At 44.9% G+C, this 21,161-nt stretch overlaps 1 protein-coding gene across 1 annotated transcript in view; it reads right to left on the minus strand.

Moving 5' to 3' along the window:
* Positions 1–342: 342 nt before the first annotated feature.
* The window catches only part of HSD17B2 (hydroxysteroid 17-beta dehydrogenase 2), a 90,682-nt gene continuing 69,863 nt past the window's right edge, over positions 343–21,161 (minus strand). The window contains exons 4-5 of the mRNA XM_040254062.1: positions 8,362–8,499; positions 343–780 (exon numbers count right to left, since the gene is read on the minus strand). Coding sequence (XP_040109996.1) covers positions 419–780; positions 8,362–8,499 — 500 coding nt within the window. The 3' untranslated portion in view covers positions 343–418. The remainder of the gene's footprint in view (positions 781–8,361; positions 8,500–21,161) is intronic.

Raw genomic sequence — 21,161 nt, forward strand, 5'->3', positions numbered from 1 at the left:
GAGTGGGAGGGTCACTCCACCTGTTTCGGGGAAGGGGTAAGGATTTTCAGGAATTGGAGCACTGCCCGCTTTCTGGCCTTTTATGGTCGGCTTCAGAACTGCCCTGGCACCTGTGAGTGTGTCATTTAGCTAATACATTGCGATGAGTGTCTAATGAGGCTCAATCCACTGGGAGTTGAATCTCCCAGCAACATAGGCCTCATTGGTTCTAACCAGTTTTTTGGGTTTTTTTTTCTTTTTGGTCATATGCTCAATGTCACTATCATTCTTTTAAAAGTTGTGCTCTGCCCCCTTCCCTCCTGTCTCTCTATTCAACCAACAGAATTCACAGGGGCTGCAAGGTAGGAAACCACAGCTTTAATGAGAAGCTTGAGATTTCTTTTTATTCCAAGACGCTTAACATTTTCCACTGAGTTGCCTACATAGCTTCATTCTCCCAGTTAGATGTGCTTAACACTCTTGGCATCTTCTTACCATAAGTATATATTTTTCTGCTAAGATAATCAAATATGCCAGTAGGGCTGAAGGAAGCAAAACAGAGCCATGGATAAGACAATTTCCCCGGCGCATAAAATGCAAAGGGGCTCTGAGCAGAGATGGCATGCCGAACGTCCAGGAGCACTGGGGAGATGTCTGGATCAGTGCAGGTTTTCATTAACCTGAGAAAACTACGTTCGCTAAGGATATAGTCCTGGCCGTAGTCCTCTTGTACTTCAGGGGAAAGGTTGTCCAGGACAGTTCTCTCCAGCGTCTCCCACATTTGACTTGTGCCTGAGATGTCTGAGATGCAAGAAGAAAAAAAAAAAAGAGAGGCTCAGATGCTGGGAAGGCCAGAACAGGCATGTCCTACCCCTAACTGGGAAAAAGGCTCTTGTGATTTGGCTTCTGTCAGTAAGGACATTCCCTAATGCCTTTTAAAGTGCTTTGATTTTTATTTTTTAAAGATTTTTGGATGTGGGTCATTTTTAAAGTCTCTACTGAATTTGTTACAGTATTGTTTCTGTTGTTGATGTTCTGGGTTTTTGTTGTGGTATTTTTTTTTTTTTTTTTTTTTGGTCAGAGAGGCATGTGGAATCTTAGCTCCCCTACCAGGGATTGAACCCACACCCCCTGCATTGGAAGGTGAAGTCTTAACCACTGAACCTCCAGGGAAATCCTAAAGTATGTGCTTTATAATGGCAATTCTATTCTTTTAAACAGGCATACAAAACAGGGCACAGAGGACTAGGTTTCCACAAACTGGACAGCTCATGTAACCAGCAGCCAGACCAAGAAAAGGAAAAACCACCCAAGGTTCCTTTCCCAGGAGCAACTGTTCCGATGAACAGAACAGAGTTTTGCCTGACTTTAGATGCAGGCACACATGGATAAATTATTGATCTGTTATACTATGATGGCCGTTGAGGTTGTTTTCAATTTGAGGCTCTTACGAATAGTGTTGCCATAAACATTCTAGTACCTATCTTTTCATGACTATTATATACGATATAAAATATAATATATATATAATCTATGCCAGTGTGCCAAGTCGCCTCAGTTGTGTCCGACTATTTGCAACCCTATGGACTGTGGCCAGCCAGGCCCCTCAATCCACTTTTAAAAATATAGCAGTAATGCCTGTGTATAAAGTTAAATCTATGACATTGGGAATTCCCTGGTAGCCTAGTGGTTAGAATTCCGGGTTTCCACTGCCATTGCCCAGGTTAAATCCTTGGTCAGGGAAGGGCCCAAAAGCCTTGCAGCCAAAAAAGAAAAAAAAGCTAAAAAATAAATAATTTTGAACATGATTTTATCTGTTTAATAAATGTAACTTTCATTTTAAACAACACATTAAAATTTAACACATAATGATATGTGGTTAAATATATAACCATAATTTAATACAGGAGTAAATTCTTGCTTATTATAGAAAATTTAACAATATCTATGTGCTGTGCTGTGCTTAATAGCTCAGTCATGTCCAACTCTGTGACCCCATGGAGAACAGCCCACCAGGCTCCCCTGTCCATGGAATTCTCTAGGCAAGAATACTAGAGTGGGTTGTCATGCCCTCCTCTAGGGGATCTTCCCAACCCAGGATCGAACCCATGTCTCCCTCATTACAGGCCGACTCTTTACCATCTGAACCACCAGGGAAGCCCAAGAATACTGGAGTGGGTAACCTACCCCTTCTCTAGGGGATCTTCCTGACCCAGGAATCAAACCTGGGTCTCCTGCATTGCACACGGGTTCTTTACCAGCTGAGCTACCAGGGGAAGCCCAATAATATCTATGCTAAGTCGCTTCAGTCATGTCCGACCCCGTGTGACCCCATAGACAGCAGCCCACCAGGCTCTTCTGTCCCTGGGATTCTCCAGGCAAGAACACTGGAGTGGGTTGCCATTTCCTTCTCCAATGCATGAGAGTGAAAAGTGAAAGGGAAGTCGCTCAGTCGTGTCCGACTCTTCTCGATCCCATGGACTGTAGCCTACCAGGCTCCTCCGTCCATGGGATTTTCCAGGCAAGTGTACTGGAGTGGGTTGCCATTTCCTTCTCCAAATAATATCTATATATTTACTTTAAAATATAGTAGCAATGTCTGCTTATTGTATAAATAATGAATACTAAGGAGACGCATATTTTTAAAAAATTAATCTCCTCTGAGGTCACTCAGTTTTGTGTCATCTTACAGTCCTTCCTACTTCATGAACGTACACATGTATGTTTGACTTCAGCTTAATTTCATTTCATTTGTGTTTTCACAAACAAAACACAGAAAGGATCATACTATATGTGTTTTCATTGGAAAACATATAGTATGTATTTTTTTGTTTGCAGGTTTTTATTTTTGGTTTGCTTGCTTAGTAATAAATCACAGACCTGCCTCCTGGTCAATGGCTCGAGGTTTAAACCAGAGCTGCAGAATTTTCCACCGAGCAGTTTTTAGTCACCGCTTCTCAATCAAAGGACGACACAGTCGTTCCTAGGTTTCCCCATTTCAGGCAGTGCTGCCATCAACAACCTTGCACAATATATCCTTTTGTTTTTCACCCTTTACTTCTTTTTTTCTTTTTTTAAATTAATTTTTATTTTTACTCTATTTTGCTTTACAATACTGTATTGGTTTTGCCATACATTGACATGAATCCGCCACGGGTGTACATGAGCTCCCAATCCTGAACCCCTCCTCCCACCTCCCACCCCATATCATCTCTCTGGATCATCCCCGTGCACCAGCCCCAAGCATCCTGTATCCTGTATCGAACATAGACCAGCGATTCATTTCTTACCTGATAGTATACATGTTTCAATGCCATTCTCCCAAAGCATCCCACCCTCTCCCTCTCCCACAGAGTCCAAAAGTCCGTTCTATACATCTGTGTCTCTTTTGCTGTCTCGTGTAGAGGGTTATCATTACCATCTTTCTAAATTCCATATATATGTGTTAGTATACTGTATTGGTGTTTTTCTTTCTGGCTTACTTCACTCTGTATAATCGGCTCCAGTTTCATCCACCTCATTAGAACTGATTCAAATGTATTCTTTTTAATGGCTGAGTAATACTCCATTGTGTATATGTACCACAGCTTTCTTATCCATTCATCTGCTGATGGACATCTATGTTGTTTCCATGTCCTGGCTAATATAAACAGTGCTGCAATGAACGTTGGGGTACATGTGTCCCTTTCAATTCTGGTTTCCTCAGTGTGTATGCCCAGCAGTGGGATTGCTGGGTCATAAGGCAGTTCTATTTGTAATTTTTTAAGGAATCTCCACACTGTTCTCCATAGTGGCTGTACTAGTTTGCGTTCCCACCAACAGTGTAAGAGGGTTCCCTTTTCTCCACACACTCTCCAGCATTTATTGCTTGTAGACTTTTGGATCGCAGCCATTCTGACTGGTGTGAAATGGTACCTTATTGTGGTTTTGATTTGCATTTCTCTGATAATGAGTGATGTTGAGCATCTTTTCCTGTGTTTGTTAGCCATCCGTATGTCTTCTTTGAAGAAATATCTATTTAGTTCTTTGGCCCATTTTTTGATTGGGTCATTTATTTTTCTGGCCTTGAGCTGCATAAGTTGCTTGTATATTTATGAGATTAGTTGTTTGTCAGTTGCTTCATTTGCTATTATTTTCTGCCATTCTGAAGGCTGTCTTTTCACCTTGCTTATAGTTTCCTTTGTTGTGCAGAAGCTTTTAAGTTTAATTAGATCCCATTTGTCTATTTTTGCTTTTATTTCCAGCATGCTGGGAGCTGGATCATAGAGGATCCTGCTGTGATTTATGTCGGAGAGTGTTTTGCCTGTTCTCCTCTAGGAGTTTTATAGTTTCTGGTCTTACGTTTAGATCTTTAATCCATTTTGAGTTTATTTTTGTGTATGGTTTTAGAAAGTGTTCTAGTTTCATTCTTTTACAAGTGGTTGACCAGTTTTCCCAGCACCACTTGTTAAAGAGATTGTCCTCACCCTATACTTCTTTAGGCTACTGTCCCCAGAGGGTAACGATCTGGTCAAAAAACAGGTATATTTTGAATTTTAATAGCTACTGCCAGATTACTTTCCAGAAAGGTTGTAGCGACCCACACTCCCTCCTGCAAAGCGTGTGGTTGCACAGGGGTTGCTGTGGGGGTGAATCTTGTTTGCCAGCCTGGGTGACTCCTGGATATCAGAATAGTGAGGGAGCCTGGCTAACCCAGTTATACTCAAGGAAGTGCAAAGAGGGTTTCAATCGCTCATTTGTTTTCATGAAGGCATGACACCCTGACACCCATACTTAAAGAAATGATTACCCTGACAGTTACCACTCTGGGGGCTTCTTTGACTTGGAAAACATGTTTGCATGAACTATCGTTCCTCCAGCTGCTTCTTCCCTAGTCTCTGCTCTCACAGACTAGGGGGTTTCTTTTCCTCTCCACTTCCTCCCTCTCTGAACATCTCATGGACATTCTAATCACTCTTGCACCTGCCCTGCCCACAATCCCCAAAGCTAAGTTTATTGATGACAAAGCCACCAGCCTTTGATCAAACTTCATCTGCCTCTTCTGACATACAGTTGCCCATCCCCTGCCATTTTGAGGCCATACACAATAAAGCTGTGAAGATGACCTGGTTCCAAATCCAAACAATAGCTCATCTCAGCTCTGGCTGAGAAATTCCTTAACTCCTGAGCCTCAGTTTTCTGCCTACGAAATGGGACTATCACGACGCCTGCCTAGTGTGTGCTCAGTTGCTCAGTCTTGTCGCATCTTTGTGACCCCGGTGGACTGTAGCCCACCAGGCTCCTCCATCCGTGGGATTTCTCAGGCAAGAATACTGGAGTGGGTTGTCATTTCCTTTTCCAGGGGATCACATAAAATCTTAAAATGTGCTTGCAGTGCAAAATGTTCTAGCTATTTTTATTGCAAGGGACCCCTAAAATCTGATGTCTCCTTGAATGTCTTCAGAAACTGTGTGTCCCTAAAGATTCCTTTTCTCATCTCCCAATTCAAATGTCATTCTCCAAGCATAAGTCCTCAGCCCTCTACCATCTGGCCTCTTGCCTTTAGAGAGCCCAGCAAATATCAGCTTTATTTTTCATTTTATTTATTCTTTTTGGCACCACTGTGTAGCATGCGGTGGGATCTTCCCTGTGATCAGGGATTGAACCCCAGCCCCCTCAGTGGAAGCATGGAGTCCCAACCCCTGGACTGCCAGTGAAGTGAAGTGAAGGGAAAGTTGCTCAGTCGTGTCCAACTCTTTGAGACCCCATGGACTATACAGTCCATGGAATTTTCCAGGCCAGAATACCGGAGTTGGTAGCCTTTCCCTCTCCAGAGGATTCTCCCAACCCAAGAATTGAACCCAGATCTCCTACATGGCAGATTCTTTACCAGCTGAGCCATGAGGGAATCCCAAGAATACTGGAGTGGGTGGCCTATCCCTCCTCTAACAGATTTTCCTGACCCAGGAATCAAACCAGGGTCTCCTGCATTGCAGGCAGATTCTGAGCTATCAGGAAAGCCCACTGGGCCACCAGGGAAGTCCCCAAATGTCAGCTTTAAATTGAGAGCAGCTTAGTTTATGATATAAAAGAACCAGGCACTACACCAAGGGATCTGATTTCTAATTCCCCACCATTGTGGTGTCATAGACGTCCACACTGGAATATCTGTTACCCACCCTACAGCTGTGTCCTCACCTGGTGAATGATGTCGATTAAACCTACCCCTCAGGGCTCTGATGTAAATTAAGACATATACAGAAAGGATGGGAGTAAAATTGGAATGATAATTAAGGGAACAATTTAGAATTATCCAGTAAAGTTGAAGATAATGAAAATCTATGATCCAGTCATCCCATTCCTGGGTATGTGTCGTAGGAAAAATCACATACACACACACATACACCACAGTACGTGAGCCAGGAGCTCCACAGAATTGTTCACAATTGTCCAAAGAAGAAAGAAAGAAAGAAGAAAAAGTTGCTCAGTCATGTCTTTGCAACCCCATGAACTGTAGCCTGCCAGGCTACTGGGTCCATGGAATTCTCCAGTCTAGAATATTGGACTGGGTAGACATTCCCCTCTCCAGGGGATCTTTTCAACCCAGGGATCAAACCCAGATCTCCTGCATTACAGCCAGATTTTTTACCATCTAAGCCACCAGGGAAGTCCAAAACAACCCAAATATCCCATTGATAGCAGAAAAATTTGTGGCATATTCACAGAATATGACACAGCAACGAAAATGGATGAACTACAGTATGCACAGCACAGAAGAATTGTGAAAACATAATATTTTGTGAAAAAAGACAGACACAAAAGATTACATACATGTTGATTCCATTCAAAGCTCAAAAACTAATAAAGACAAACTATTGTTTGAGGATGCATGCATGCATGGAACACTGTCAAGAACAGCAAATAATTGTTAGAGAAGATACAGGAGGTTAAATGTTGCAGGAGGAGAGAGCCAAAAGTGGAGAGGACCGTATGGGGGCTTCTGGGAGCTGGAAATGTTTTGTTTTTTGATCTGGATGTTAAGTGCATGAGTTTCTATAACAATTTACTAAACTGTGTATATGTGATATATTTCTCAGTTTAAAAAAGAAGATCAACAGCATCAAGAAGGAATGTATGGAAAATGGCTAGTGCCTGATAAGAGCAGCTGCCCCCAAATGCTAGCAATGACAATTTCACTGGGTCCTTGAAACAGTCACTTAATTGCAGGGCTGCTGTCTGGTCGATAGTGCATCCTACATCTCTGTGTTAGAAGTTTACGTGGGCTGTGTCACCAAGCCCTCAAACCTCCTGCCAGTTCATCATTCTCCCCTTTTCCACTAGCTGTCAGGCAGCTTTCCTTGCTCTGTCTCTCAGGCTGTCACATTTGGCATCCGCCTTCTCCATCAACTCCCCTCAACTCTTCTCCCCACCCAAAGAGTCCCTAAGCTGAAAACCCCTCCCCAGACTTCACCTCCCCTCCACTCCTACAGTTCTGGCCCCACCTCTCAACCCAGATGGGCCACATGTCTTTCCCCAGGTTTCCATCCCAGATGAACCATTTCACCATCTTCTGGCTCCTCCTGGACAGCTCTGGGAGACTCCTGGCTGCCAAATACCTCAAGACAAAGTTCTGCTTTCCTTTCCAATTTACATCTGGTGCGTTTGAGTTAATATTCAAACCTCTAGGGTTTGTTCTTTAGCGTGTTAGGCATCCCTCTCCCAGTGTGTGGTTTTTTATTACACATGCTCTGTTACATCTTTGCTTAAATCACCAATTAAATGTTTGATGGCCCAGAACTAAGGACTCAGCCATGAGGGGTCATTTGCCTCTCCCTAGAGTCCAGAAATTCAGCAATAGGAGAAGAAAGGACAGCCATCTCCTCCCGGGGTAGAAGGAAGCAGATCATATCCATATCCTCCAGAGAGGACAAGGTGGTGTTTGAAAAAATACATGACATCAATATAACTCATGGGTGTGAGGAGGCAGGGGAGCAACTATACATTGCAAAGCTGGGCACTTGGCCATCAATGCTTGAAAGAGGGGCTTCCCAGCTGGCGCTAGTGGTAAAGAACCCACCTGCCAATGCAGGAGAAGTAGAGATGGGGGTTTGATCCCTGAGTCAGGAAGAGTTTCTGGAGGAGGGCATGGCAACCCACTCTGGTATTCTTGCCTGTGGAATCCCATGGACAGAGGGGCCTAGCGGGCTGCAGTCCCCAGGGTCGCAAAGAGTCGGACGCAACTGAAGCGACTGAGCGCGCATACTCGCTTAAGAAAGGCCCACCCATCCCAACCCCATGTTGGTCCACCGCTGATAGGTTTGATCTGACCTCTGTCAGAGCAGAACCTCTGTCAGAATCTCTTCCAGAATGAACACTTCAGGGCTCTTGGGCTCAGACACCTACTTGTTTTGAAGCCTCCGGGCTGGATGACAGAGACTTTAACTCCCCATTTGGACAGCTCTTGTCGCAGGATTGATGAAAACATGATCAGAGCTGCCTTGGATGAGCCATAAGCTGCCATCTTCTGCATTGGAACCCCTCCTAGGGAACAACGAGAGGAAGAAAAAACCATCAGGTCTGAGGTTTTTGTTTGTTCATCCACTAAGTTTTTAGATGGCACCTACTTCATGCCAGAAGCTGGTATCAGCAACGACTAAGGCAGACAAAGGAAGACAAGGGCCCCCGGTACCCAGGTGAGCGTGTGTTCCTGGTCACACTGTTGTCTGGCTTCCTTTGCTTCTGCTTTCCAAGGCTGTTCCATCACGGCTGGTCCAATGACAAACCAAGAGTAAGGCTCAGTCTCTCCCAGCAATTAAGCTAATGTAATAAAGAGCATCTGCCCAACCTCTGACCTTCCGGGTTGGCCAACCTACGTTCTGAGGTCTTGGGTGGACATATGTTGGGGGGAGGAGGGGTAGAATGGGCACTGTTCACTCCATTACTGTACTTGTACTTGGGCTTAACACATTGCCGCAAGGAGTAACTGACACCACAGGGAACTGTGGGACATCTCTGTAAGAGGGTATGACCCATCAGAATGGCCATCATCAAAAAGACTCTAAGTAATAAATGCTGCAGAGAGAGTTTGGAGAAAAGGGAACCCAATTACTGTGGACAGTGACTGCAGCCATGAAATGAAAAGATGCTTGCTCCTGGGAAGAAAATTGCAGCCCAGTAAAACTGGGGGGCAGGAAACACAGGCATTGAAGAGATACCTAGAAGAGCTAATATCAATTAGCATTATTCTTCTTACATGATTATTAAAGCTCTGGTCTAGGATTCCCCTGATGATCCAGCTGTTAAGACCCCATGCTTCCAGTGTAGAGGGTTCAGGTTTGACCCCTGGTGGGGAACCTAAGATCTCACAGGCCAGGCGGTGCAGTCAAAAAAAATTTTTTTTAAATAAATCTTTGGTCTGGCTCACATAACTTCCTTTTGGGAAACACTCTCCCTTATCCCTCTGGCTTTGCAGGAAGGCTGTCAGTCAGGGGTACTGTCATCATTAAGAGAGGCCGATTGGCCAATCATGATCTTGCATCCCCTGGCCATGGAGACTGGGTTGGGGCTGTGCATGTGACTTCAACTGAGCAGAGTCCTGATATAGATTGTGGAAGGGAGATAGCTTTATCATTTATTCCTGGATATCTACATGTGATAATGGTGAAATATCAGAACTCCTGGGGCCGTTTTGGTCACCACTTCACAGAAGGTAAGCAAAAGAAAGTGGTGACAAGCGAGTTCAGCAACCTAGAGGTGGAGGGTTGTGGACTGAAATGGAGATGGAGCTGGGGGAAGAGTTATGATGACCTTGAAGCTTGTTTGCAACTGTCAGTGAGCTCATAAAACTCCTACTTCCTTCTTTAAGTTCCTTTGAGGTTTGGCCCTGTCACTTAAAAGAAAGAGTCCTGAAGCTTAACTAATGCAATTTCAATACAGAATCTGGCATCAAATATTAAACTCTGATTCCTGCTTGCCACATATTTAAGCTGCTTCTTATTGAAGTGATTAAATTAAGAGTTCAAAATCCAATTCTTTCCTTTGACCCATGAGAAGGGCCAAAGAAGCTAAAGCAACTTGTTCAAACTCTCAACCCAGTTTGGACAGTTAGACTTGTCATTTCTTCACAGTTTTTAGAGATGAGGTATGCGTGGCCAGCTGAAGGTTAGCAGAGGGCAGCAGTTAAAGGCTGGCTTCTGGAGCCAACTGTGCCTATGTTCAAAGCCAGTTAAAGTTAGGAAAACCAGTTCATGTTTATGCACCTGTCTTTTGATCTGTAAATTAGGAATAAGGGTAATACGTGTATCACAGGATGGTTGTGAAAGCTGAGTGAGTGTTTGGTACAAAACAGGCTCCCTAATAGACCTTCCTTTATTTGCCGAGGCACCGGGTTGTTTAAAAGCTCCCTTAGGTGATTCCAGTGGTCAGATTTGGTTGTTAAATGCTTCTCAAGAACATCTCTGAATTTTTTCCATTTATTTCTGTCTTCTGGACGTGTAAATGTTAATACAGCTTGGGACTTGGGAAAACTGAGGTTTATGTTTCCGTTGTAGAAGTTGTGACTCAGAAGTTGGATAGTGACCTGGCATTGTTGTCTTATCTTTGATCTAAGTCTCAGAGATGTGGGTGGGGGCAGGGGGAGGGCAGGGGTAAGGTATGTTGTGTTTCAAGAGTCTGAAATTAAATCTAAGGCTATGCTGGAAGAAAGTGTTTCTTGTTTACACGTTTGGTTTTGATTGGTCTTGAGCTGTATGTGCCTTGGTCAAAATATATTTCCCTTAAATTATGTTGACTGAAAGCATATCTTAAAAGGTTGCATTCTGTATGATTCCATTTATATTACATTCTTGAAATAAAATTATACAGATGGAGAATAGATTCGTGGTCGCCAGAAGTTGGAGTGAGAGTGTGGATGTGGTCCTGAAAGGGATAGCTCAGGGGATCATTTGCTGAAACATTCTGTATTTTGATTCTGTTGGTGGTTTTAGAAATCTATGCATATGATGAAACCGCACAGAATTACACACACGCACATAAATGGGTGCAGATAAAAGTGAGGAAGTCTGAATAAGCTCTGTGCATGGTACTGATGGTTTTGATGTCACACTATAATTACGCAAAATGTTATCTTTAGGGAAGGCTGAGTGAAGGGCCAACAGGACTTCCTTGTACATTTCCTTGCAGCTTCCTGAGAATCTATACTTATTTCCAAATAAAAAAATTTTTAAGGCATACTCTATTTAAGACATCTTAGGGAAAGAGAATTGCCTAGCTCCCATGTAGGTCCTTGGATGTACCAAGATCATAAGGTCTCTTAACATTTTGGTAAATAAAACTAAAAATTTAGGTGTTTTTTTTTAAGCTTGTCATAGGAGGCCCCTGGATTTCCCTGGTGGCTCATTGGTAAAGAATCCGCCTGCCAGTGCAGGAGATGTGGGTTTGATCCCTGGGTTGGGAAGATCTCCGGGAGAAGGAAATGGCAACCCTCTCCAGTATTCTTGCCTAGAGAATCTCATGGACAGAGGAGCCTGGCAGGCTACAGTCCATGGGATTGCAAAAGAGTAGTTAGACATGATTTAGCAACTAAATAACAACAAATAGGAAGCCCCCAAATCAAGGTCTGGCTAATCTGAAACGTAAACGATGAGCCCCCTAAGCACACCAGAGTGTGAGACATTTCTGCTGAGGCTGCCAGCAAATTTAAAGTGACAGTGTACGTGTTTGTCACTCCATCCCACATTCGCCCCCATCACATACTTGGCTAATGCAAGAGCAAAACTTTGCCCTTAGAGGGATACTCGCTTAAGAGATACTAAAATTGAATGCTGTGGTTTCTGTCAATGGATTCTAAGTAGCCAGCGCTGGTAAACTGCCCAGAGTATGGGGTGACCTGTTGTTAAGCAACTTAATGGAACACCCGGGCAACAATGGGACTTGTTTTAACCATCTGCATACAAACCTATGGACTATTTTGCTGCTGCTGTGGTTGCTTAGTTGCTAAGTCGTGTCTAACGTTTTGCAACCCCATGGACTATAGCCCACCAGGCTCCTCTGTCCAGGCAAGAATACTGGAGTGGGTTGCCCTTTCCTCCTTCAGGGGATCTTCCCAACCCAGGGTTGAACCCTCATCTCCGCATCAGCAGGCGGAATCTTTACCACTGAGCCAGCAGGGAAGCCCCAGGGACTCTCTCCATCCTTCACAACTGCAAACCAGCTATCTCCCCTTGGTGGAGCCACCAGGAATGCAGCATCCCACGCCCTTCTACATCTACCAGTCTCCCCTACCCAGTCTTTCTGCTTCGGGGAGCTACTCAGTGACTCTGTTGTCTGGCAAGAACAAACTCAGCATTCACATTTGTCATCAGTCTGGGGTTCCTTGTCTTGGATTTCATGGTGTAGAGGGAACCTTGAAGTTACAATCCTGCAGCTTACAGAACTGTGAGGCCTTCCCCCGACCCACCCCACCCCCAACCCCTAAGGTGGGGCTCAGTCCCAGTCTTTGCCTGACTCATTTGGTGCTGGACAAGCAACAGGTTAGTAACCTTTCTCTCAGTTCTAGCAGTCAAGTGCTCTTGGGGTCCTCTGAGGAAGCACAGGGCCTCAAAGGCTCCTCATTTGCACAACAATCTACACCTACCAGATCATCTTTTTCCTGACCAAAAGCTAACACACAGCTTTCCAAGTGGATGTCCTATAACACAGGGCGGAATAACTGCAACTTTTCAGCCCAAAGCTGCATAGGTAGGGTGTGATACTTTGATTTATAATAAATGTGTATTCGGTCATAGCCGTTGTTTCTGGCACTGGGCTTCTAAAGCCCCGGGAGCTTCCTAAGGCAGCGGTCCCAGGCCTTTTTGGCACCAGGGACTGATTTCATGAAAGATGATTTTTCCACAGACAGGAGGTGGGGGGTGGGGATGATTTCAGGATGATTCAAGCACATACATTTATTATGCACTTCCCTGGTGGCTCAGAGGTTAAAGCATCTGCCTGAAATGCTGGAGATCCGGGTTCGATCCCTGAGTCGGGAAGATCCCCTGGAGAAGGAAATGGCAACCCACTCCAGTACTCTTGCCTGGAGAATCCCATGGAGGGAGGACCCTGGTAGGCTACAGTCCATGGGGTCGCAAAGAGTCGGACACGACTGAGCGACTTCACTTCACTTCACTTTACTTCTGATCTAACCCCGCCACTAATCTGACAGGAGGTACTAGTCTCAGGGCTGGCTGCTGGGGACCCCTGCCCTAAGGGACAGGAGCTGCAAAGGTTAAAGGAGACTTTTGTCATGTTAATGAGGCAACCAACAAAACCCTCGCCTAAGGATGGGGCTGGTTGCCCCTGGGTTCAACCTTGTGATTAGAGGGTTGGAACTTTCGGTTTTACCCCCACCTCCATCTCCAGTGAGGGGAGAGGGGAGATTGAGGTCAATCATCAATAGCTAACGATGTAGTCAATCACGTGCTCTAATGAAGCCTCACGAAAGCCCCAAAGGAGGGGGTTGGGAGAGCTTCCAGGTCAGTGACCACATGGAGATTGGCTTTCAGAGAGCATGGAAACATCTCAGCCTCTCCCCATGCCTTGTCCTGTGTAGCTCTTCATCTGGCTCTTGATCTGTATCCTTTAATATCCTTTGTAATAAACCAGTAATCCAGTGAGTTGAGCTGCTCTAGCAAATTAATCAGTCTCAACGATGGAGTAGTTGGTACCTCTGCTCTACAGCCCATCAGTCAGAAGCACAGATGATAACCTGGGCTTGTGAGCAGCATCCACTGTTTGTTTGTTTGCCCCCGTGTTTGCCTGATATGTCCTTGTTTGGTAACCTGGAAGAGTGAGAATTTAGAGAATTTACAATAAAAGACCTCGGTACCAACCCTCATTCCATTGCTTACCAGCTGGATGATCCTGGGCTAGAATGTGCTTAATCTAAAAGGGATTAGTCTCTGCGTCTTGCAGATAGATGTTAGAACTGAATCCAAAGTGGGGATGGAGGGTGGTTGGGGGGACAGTCCTATAGCACTGAGCCCTCAGACAGCGGGACCTGATGCTATATCCAGGTAGAGAGCGTCAGAATTGAGTGGCATTGTAGGCACCCTGCTGGTATCTGAGCATTGCTTGTTGGTGTAGGGGAAACTCTTCTCTGTGATTTGGGACCAGGCACAGGACACATTTATAGGGGTACCAGGGTCCCATATCCACAGCAGCTTTCTCATTCTCTAATATCTTCCCAAGACAGTACTCATGACCTTGTCTCGGGAGAAAGTAGTAAGGGCTCCCAGCTGGTTTCTGCTTCCTCCAAGGTCAAGTGAGTCAATTCAGCTAACAAAGTCCAGGGAATTCCCTGGCAGTCCAGGGGTTAGGGCTTCCCTGCTGAGGGCCAGGGTTCAGTCCCTGGTCAGGGATCTAAGAATCCCCACCTCCATCCTCCTCCCCCAAAAAAGGAACAAAGTTCATTACGATATTGCACCTTTCCAACTCAAGAACACAGACCAGGGCTTCCATGGTGGTCCACTGGTTAAGATTCCATGCTTCCACTGCAGGGGTCATGGGTTTGATCCCCTAGTTGGGGAAGTTCTGCATGCTACAAAGTGCAGCCAAAAGGAAAAAAAAAAAAAAGAACACCCAGGAGAGGTAGGTTTGCTTACCTCGTTTAGGTATGGATAACAGAAATTTGAGATTAATAACATCTCCCCAGTCCCTGGGGATTTAACAAACTGTTCAATAACAAAAGAAATATCTAAGACCTTGTTCAAAGTGTGATTGAGAAGCAGGCAGCAGCTGGGAGTCTATTAGAAGTGCAAGCCCTCGGGTCCCACTCCAGACCCACTGAATCAGAAATTCTGGGGGTGAGAGCAGAAATTTTTTCTTACTGTGATAAAACACACAAAATGTAAAATTCACCATCTAACCCTTTTAAGGTGTATAATTCAGTGGCTTTTAGTATGTTTACAATATTGCACAACCAACAGCACTATTTGGTTCTGTATTTTCAAGGCCCTAAAAGGAAACCCCGTAACCATTAAGAAATCACCTCTCACACCTTTTCCCTCCAGGCCCTGAGAACCACTAACCTGCTTTCTGTCTCTATGGGTTTGCCTGTGTTGGACATTTCACATAAATAGGACTGTCCCAAGATGTGGCCTTTTGTGGCCAGCCTCTATCACCTTAGCACGATCTTCTCAAGGTTCACCCTTCAGTGTATCAGCGCTTTGTTCCTTTTTGTGGATTAATAATATTCCACTGTGTGGACAGACCACATTACGTTCATCAGTTCATCAGTTGATGGACATGTGGATTGTTTCCATCTCTAGCTATTGTAAATAATGATGCTATGAAGACCTGTATACAAGGTTTTGTTTGAACACCTGTTTTCTGTTCTCTCAAGTACACACATAGAATTGCTGAGTCACACTGTAACTCTATGTTTAATTTATTGCTGCTGCTGCTGCTAAGTCTCTTCAGTCATGTCCGACTCTGTGCAACCCCATAGACAGCAGCCCACCAGGCTCCCCTGTCCCTGGGATTCTCCAGGCAAGAACACTGGAGTGGGTTGCCATTTCCTTCTCCAATTTAATTTATTGAGAAACTGCCAAATGTTTTCCACAGAGGGTGCACCATGTTACATTCCCACCAGCAATTCAGGAGAGTTCCACTTCCTCCACATCCTGGCAGATCAAGTGTTGTTTTCTGATTTTTCGTGACATCACCCTACTGGGTGTGAAATATTACCTCATTGAAGTTTTGGCTTCCTGTCATTTTTTCTAAGTAGCCCTCTTGCTGATATTAATGCATCCAAAGTTTAAAAAACATTGTCCAGGCACCAGTAGCATTCACATAGGAATTAGTTACGAAATACAGACTCTTAGGCCCTCTCAGACCAATTCAGTTAAATCCTGCATTTTAACAGGGCCACCCGATGCAAAGAGCAGACTCACTGGGAAAGACCCTGATGCTGAGAAAAATTAAAAGCAAAAGGGGAAGAGGGCAATAGAGGATGAGATGGTTGGATGGCATCACAAACTCAAGGGACATGAGTTTGAGCAAACTCGGGGAAATAGTGAAGGACAGGGGAGCCTGGCGTGCTGTAGTCCATGGGATCACAGTCAGACACGACTGAGCGACTGAACAGCAACATCAACCAGGTGGTCTCCGTACACAGTGTTTGAGAAGCACTGATGCAGGCGACAGCCCTAAACTGCTAACACTTCCTCATCATTGCTTAAACATACTCGAGTGAGGGTCTGTGGTTTTTCTGTTTGTTTTGAGGGGTTTTTTTGGCCCCCTCCCCATTTTTGCCGGGTATCTCCTTGTTTGGTAGTCTGGAAGAGTGAGAGAAACACAGAATTTGGAGTCAAAAAACAGACCTGGGTACCAACCCTGACTCAACTACTTAGCAGCTGGATGATCCTTGGCTAGAGTGTTCTTGATCTAAAAGGGATTAGTCTCTGCATCCTGTAGACGTTAGAAATGAATGACTTCAAGTATGTTAGCATCTAATTAAACTCAGCACGAAGACGTTCACTCCATCTTGCTCTCCCCTCTCCCGCATTGCCCTGTGCTTGCCCTGGCTAGTTTTAAGGAAGTAGATCTCATCTTTGGCTTCCTCTCACAGTACTGAGCAGCTGAGACCGGCTGAATGATTTGCCAGATGGTTCCCTTAAGGCAGCAAGTTCGGCAAGGGAAAAAAAAAAGAAATCCAGGCATAATCCCATAGTCAATTTCTACCGACTAGGGCTTCCTGGTGGCTCAGTCAGTAAAGAACCTGCCTGCAGGACAGGAGACACGGGGTTCAGTCCCTGGGCTGGAAGATCTCCTGGAGAAGGAAATGGCAACCCACTCCAGTATTCTTGCCTGGGAAACCCCATGGACAGAGTTGCCTGGCGGGTTACAGTCCCTGGGGTCACAAGAGTTGGACACGACTTGGTAACTAAACCACCACATGGACTAAGTCAAACTGAACTCAAGGTTGGATCTGCCGATACCTAGAATTTGTAGACTTATAAGACTCTCTGTGAGGCCAATGACTTGGGTGCAAAGTTTTTCACGCATTCTTAAACAGCTTGATGTGATAGGTGTCAACTACAAATTGGCACTTGCCAAGATGTTTGCGAACAACTGAACAACAAGGGCATTCACCATCTGCCTCGGTGGAGGCTGAACCCTGCACTGTGGCAACTGGTGACCTTTCACACCTGCGGAGGGAGTTCAGGTGGAGTAAGGCACTCTGTGCCCCTGAGGGCATGGGCCTTTAGATAGATGTTTTAGGAACAGATTTTATAAGCTCAGTCTTTGCATCTCCTCATATCTAGAAAAGCAATAAATCCCTTCATGGTGACATCAGATCCTCTTGACTAGCAGAAACCTTTTTGTAAATGAATGCTTAATGGTATTAAGCTCCCCTCTTCACCAAAATCTTATACATTGGCCTTCCCCTACTACCTCTTTTGGAACAGTCTCTCAGAACTATCTGAGGTGCTGCCTTCCGGGCTGCAGTCTTCATTTTGCCCGCAATAATACTCAACACACAACTCTCCAGTTGTGCATCGTTTTAGTGAACCTGGGCAACCATTAGTACCTCTCAGTAGAGAGATCCCTGTTGCTAGAGTGACTTCTGCAACTGTGCTAAGTGCTCAGAACCCACAGTGCATTTGGTTCTACGGTTGAGACTGGAAATTCTCAACTGGGGGTGGTTCTGCACCCCAACCCCAGCCCAGTGGACACGTGGTAATATCTGAAGGTTTCTCAGCGCTGTGGGTGGGTACTACTTACATCTAATGAGTCAAGAACACGTGTTGCTAAACATCCTACAGTGCATCAGACAGCCCCCCACAGAAAGAATTAGCCGCCCCAGAAATGCCAGTAATGTGGAGGCTGGGAAATGCTGCCTTAGACTCGGGAGCTGTGTCACCCTGTCATGACAGAAGGTGAAAGGGACCCATAGACAAGTGGGGTGGCCTTCCCTCAGGTCACCCAGCTAGTTTAATACAAGAGCGCAGTTCAGAGCACAACCGGCTCAAAATCCCTGAGGCCTGAGTCGTTTTGATAATGTTTGCTTTTAGCTGTTCCCACTCAAGCACAGCTTGCAGCATAACACAGGTATCTGCTCTGCAATTTCTTAAGAGGACAGCTGGCCAGGAAGGACCTCAGACCTCTCAAACATAGAGATTTTTCACCTGCCCTTTGTCCCATCAATCAGAGAGTCATCTCTCACTTCCTTCAATCCTTGGTTAAATATTTATCAAACTGCCTTGCTGGGATTTAGGTTAAAGAGCCATCCTATTCTGAGGGAGGGATGAGAAACAAACTTGCTTACAGGGCGGGAGGAAATGTCCTCCCGGGTAAGTTGTGGTCAAATCTGGAAGCAGTGGCCTACTGGGCTTATCTGCCCAGGAGCTATAGTGCGTGATAGGGAGCAGCAGGACGAAACGCCGTGAGTGTCGCAGTCAGGCGTGGTGACGCCAGCAGCGCGCGAGATGAAAAGCCACAGGGGCACACAGAGCCAGCCTCTTCATGGCACATGGCCTTCGAGTCTCTGACTCTACTACATGCCAGGTTCAAGGCTGATGCTTAAATCCATGTCATTTCATCCCATCTCACCTGTAAAATGCACAAGCTGCAACTCAGATTCCGAGCTTTGTCCTGGGTCACTCCACTGTCAGTGGGAAAGACAGGATCAAAACCCACCCAATTTATCCCCACTCAGCTTCCTGGCTTTCTCTCCTTTTTGAAACCTGATTCTACCTATATACCTACATGCTGCCTCTCTTGTTCTTTCTCTTTCTTGTTGCTTTCTTTGGAGAGGGGGAGATGTAGAAGGCAAGGGTGTATTCATAATGTGATCGACTCTTGTGCACATCTCCTGGAGAAGTCTTTAAAGAAGCAATGTTTCTGCCCTGCCCCAATCCTGGAACTTCCTGTCTTACAGGAGTGGTTATACTGACCCTCTTTACACCTGGGTATGGGGGTGAGGCTAAAGCTTACAGATTAGTAGGCAGAGGAACATGGTAGAGGTGATCCTTTGGGAAAAGTCTCTGACATGATGTTAACACAAGATCTTACCTAAATCGGTGGGAGAGACAGTGACTTGGTGCATCAGAGTATGGGGCCAAAATTCAATTCCAGTTCTAGCTGGAGGGTTGGTTATATAACTGTTCTGAAACTTGATTTTCACAACTGCGAAAGGAGGATACTAATACTTTGCAGGGTTGTTGGGATCATATACCTGCTGGCATCCCCAAAATGCCTAAAACCTAATAGTAGTTTGTGTAATTGCTAAGTCATATCTGACTCTGTCCCCATGGACTATAGCCTGCCAGGTTTCTCTGTCCATGGGATTTTCCAGGCAAGAATACTGGAGTAGGTTGCCATTTCCTTCTCCATAATGCCTAATGGATGCTTCCTACTAGTTATTAACATCTATTAGATGTCTGCTATATGCCAGGCACCGCTCTAAGTACTTTAACGTCAGTTCTATTGGTCACAACTGTCCACCTTCCAACCACTCTTTGACTCTGACCCTCTTGCCTCCCTCTTATAAGCATTCTTGTAACCGCATCAGACCCACCTAGATAACTCAGGATGGCCTCTGCCTTTCAGATCCTTGACTCAATCATACCTACGAAGTTCCTTTTGCCAGGTAAGGTCACACGATTCAGGTCCAGGGAATCATGGCATGGATATATTTGAGAGATCATTATTCTCTACCAGACCACTTGTCTATTCACAGTGTCCTGAGACACTGTCTTTGGGGTTACTTGCTATGCAGCCTTGGATAAGTGGAACAGAGTCATCAGTTCCAGCTTAGCTCCTCCTGGCTGATGCAAACTTCCATGATAAATCTACATGATATTCTTGTCATGAAGAGGGTGGCCTAGGTGCCAGGCTCAAGACAACCTGAAGGGTCAGGGCTGCCAGGAGCTCCCGGGAGAACTTTGGAGAACACTTATTAGTGACTGGCGCTCTCTCTCTCGCCATACCTCCATCTTCAAAATGAGAAAAAGACCAGCATGTACTCCCAAATAAGTACATTTTCCAAAATTACTATTACATTAGCTTTGCCAAGAGACTCATCGTCAAGCTGTCATCATCTTGGATGTTAATTTCTATGGATTAGTAGTAGGCTATATACGGTCTTTTACACATCCCATGACTTTTCTGATTTTTGTGTTACAGTCTAGCTTCTTTTCTCCTTGCTTAAAATCTCTTCCATTGTTCTGCAAAACACTCATCAGCAAAATGCAAGGAATTCTGCTGAATTCCTCTGCTCCTCATCGATAAGGTAAACTGTACGCATGGTTTAAGATCTTTGGCTCTTGTCTTCTTACAAACGCCTGCGCTGTCAGGGACACATGCTTCCTGTCTGCTCTGATTTCATGCTATTGTTCTAACAACTTTATAAAATACCCTGGGTGATTTCTGAGTCCTGTAAACGAACCCACTGCTGTGTTTTCCCTGAAACATAAGGATTTGGAGCTGGGTGTGATGAAGGAAGACTCCACACATCCTGGTGGATGGAGTGAGAGGCTCCTGTGGGTGACTGGCTGAGAGCAAAGGAGAGAAAGGCACAGGGCTAAACAAACCAAAGAAAGCTCAGAGCTCTGAAACCTAAAGACCAGGAGATGAACAGAAAGAAGTTAAGAGAGCAAACTTTTGAGCTGACTTGATGATGATGGTAAAATAACAGAATGGAAATAATTAAGGCTAGGTGTAAAGGTTTTGCACGTCTAGCGGTGAGAATAGGAGTGAGATGTGTGATTTAATACTCAAAAATTTTCCTTTAATGGAAACCTGTGATAAGTGAAAGTGTTAGTTGCTCAGTCATGCCCGACTCTTTGCGACCCCATGGACTGTATCCCACCAATCTCCTCTGTCCATGGAATTCTCCAGGCAAGAATACTGGAGTGGGTAGCTATTCCCTTCTCCAGGGGATCTTTCCAACCCAAGAGTCAAACCAGTGTCTCCTGCATTGCAGACAGATTCTTTACTGCCTGAGCCACCTGGGAAAGTAGCAATGTTAGCAACACACTCAAATAGCTGTAAAGTTCAAGGAAGTTGCTAACTTAAAACCAGGGAAGAAAATATCAGGGACAATATCAACTGTCTAAAAAAAAAAAAAAAAACCCTTCCCCCTTGAAACGTAAAGAAACCCAAATCAGATGAACAAATAGTTGGACTTCTATTTTTCAAAAAAATCTTACTGAGAGCCAACT

This window comes from Oryx dammah, unplaced genomic scaffold (assembly GCF_014754425.2).
Source record: "Oryx dammah isolate SB20612 unplaced genomic scaffold, SCBI_Odam_1.1 HiC_scaffold_13, whole genome shotgun sequence".
NCBI lineage: Eukaryota > Metazoa > Chordata > Mammalia > Artiodactyla > Bovidae > Oryx > Oryx dammah.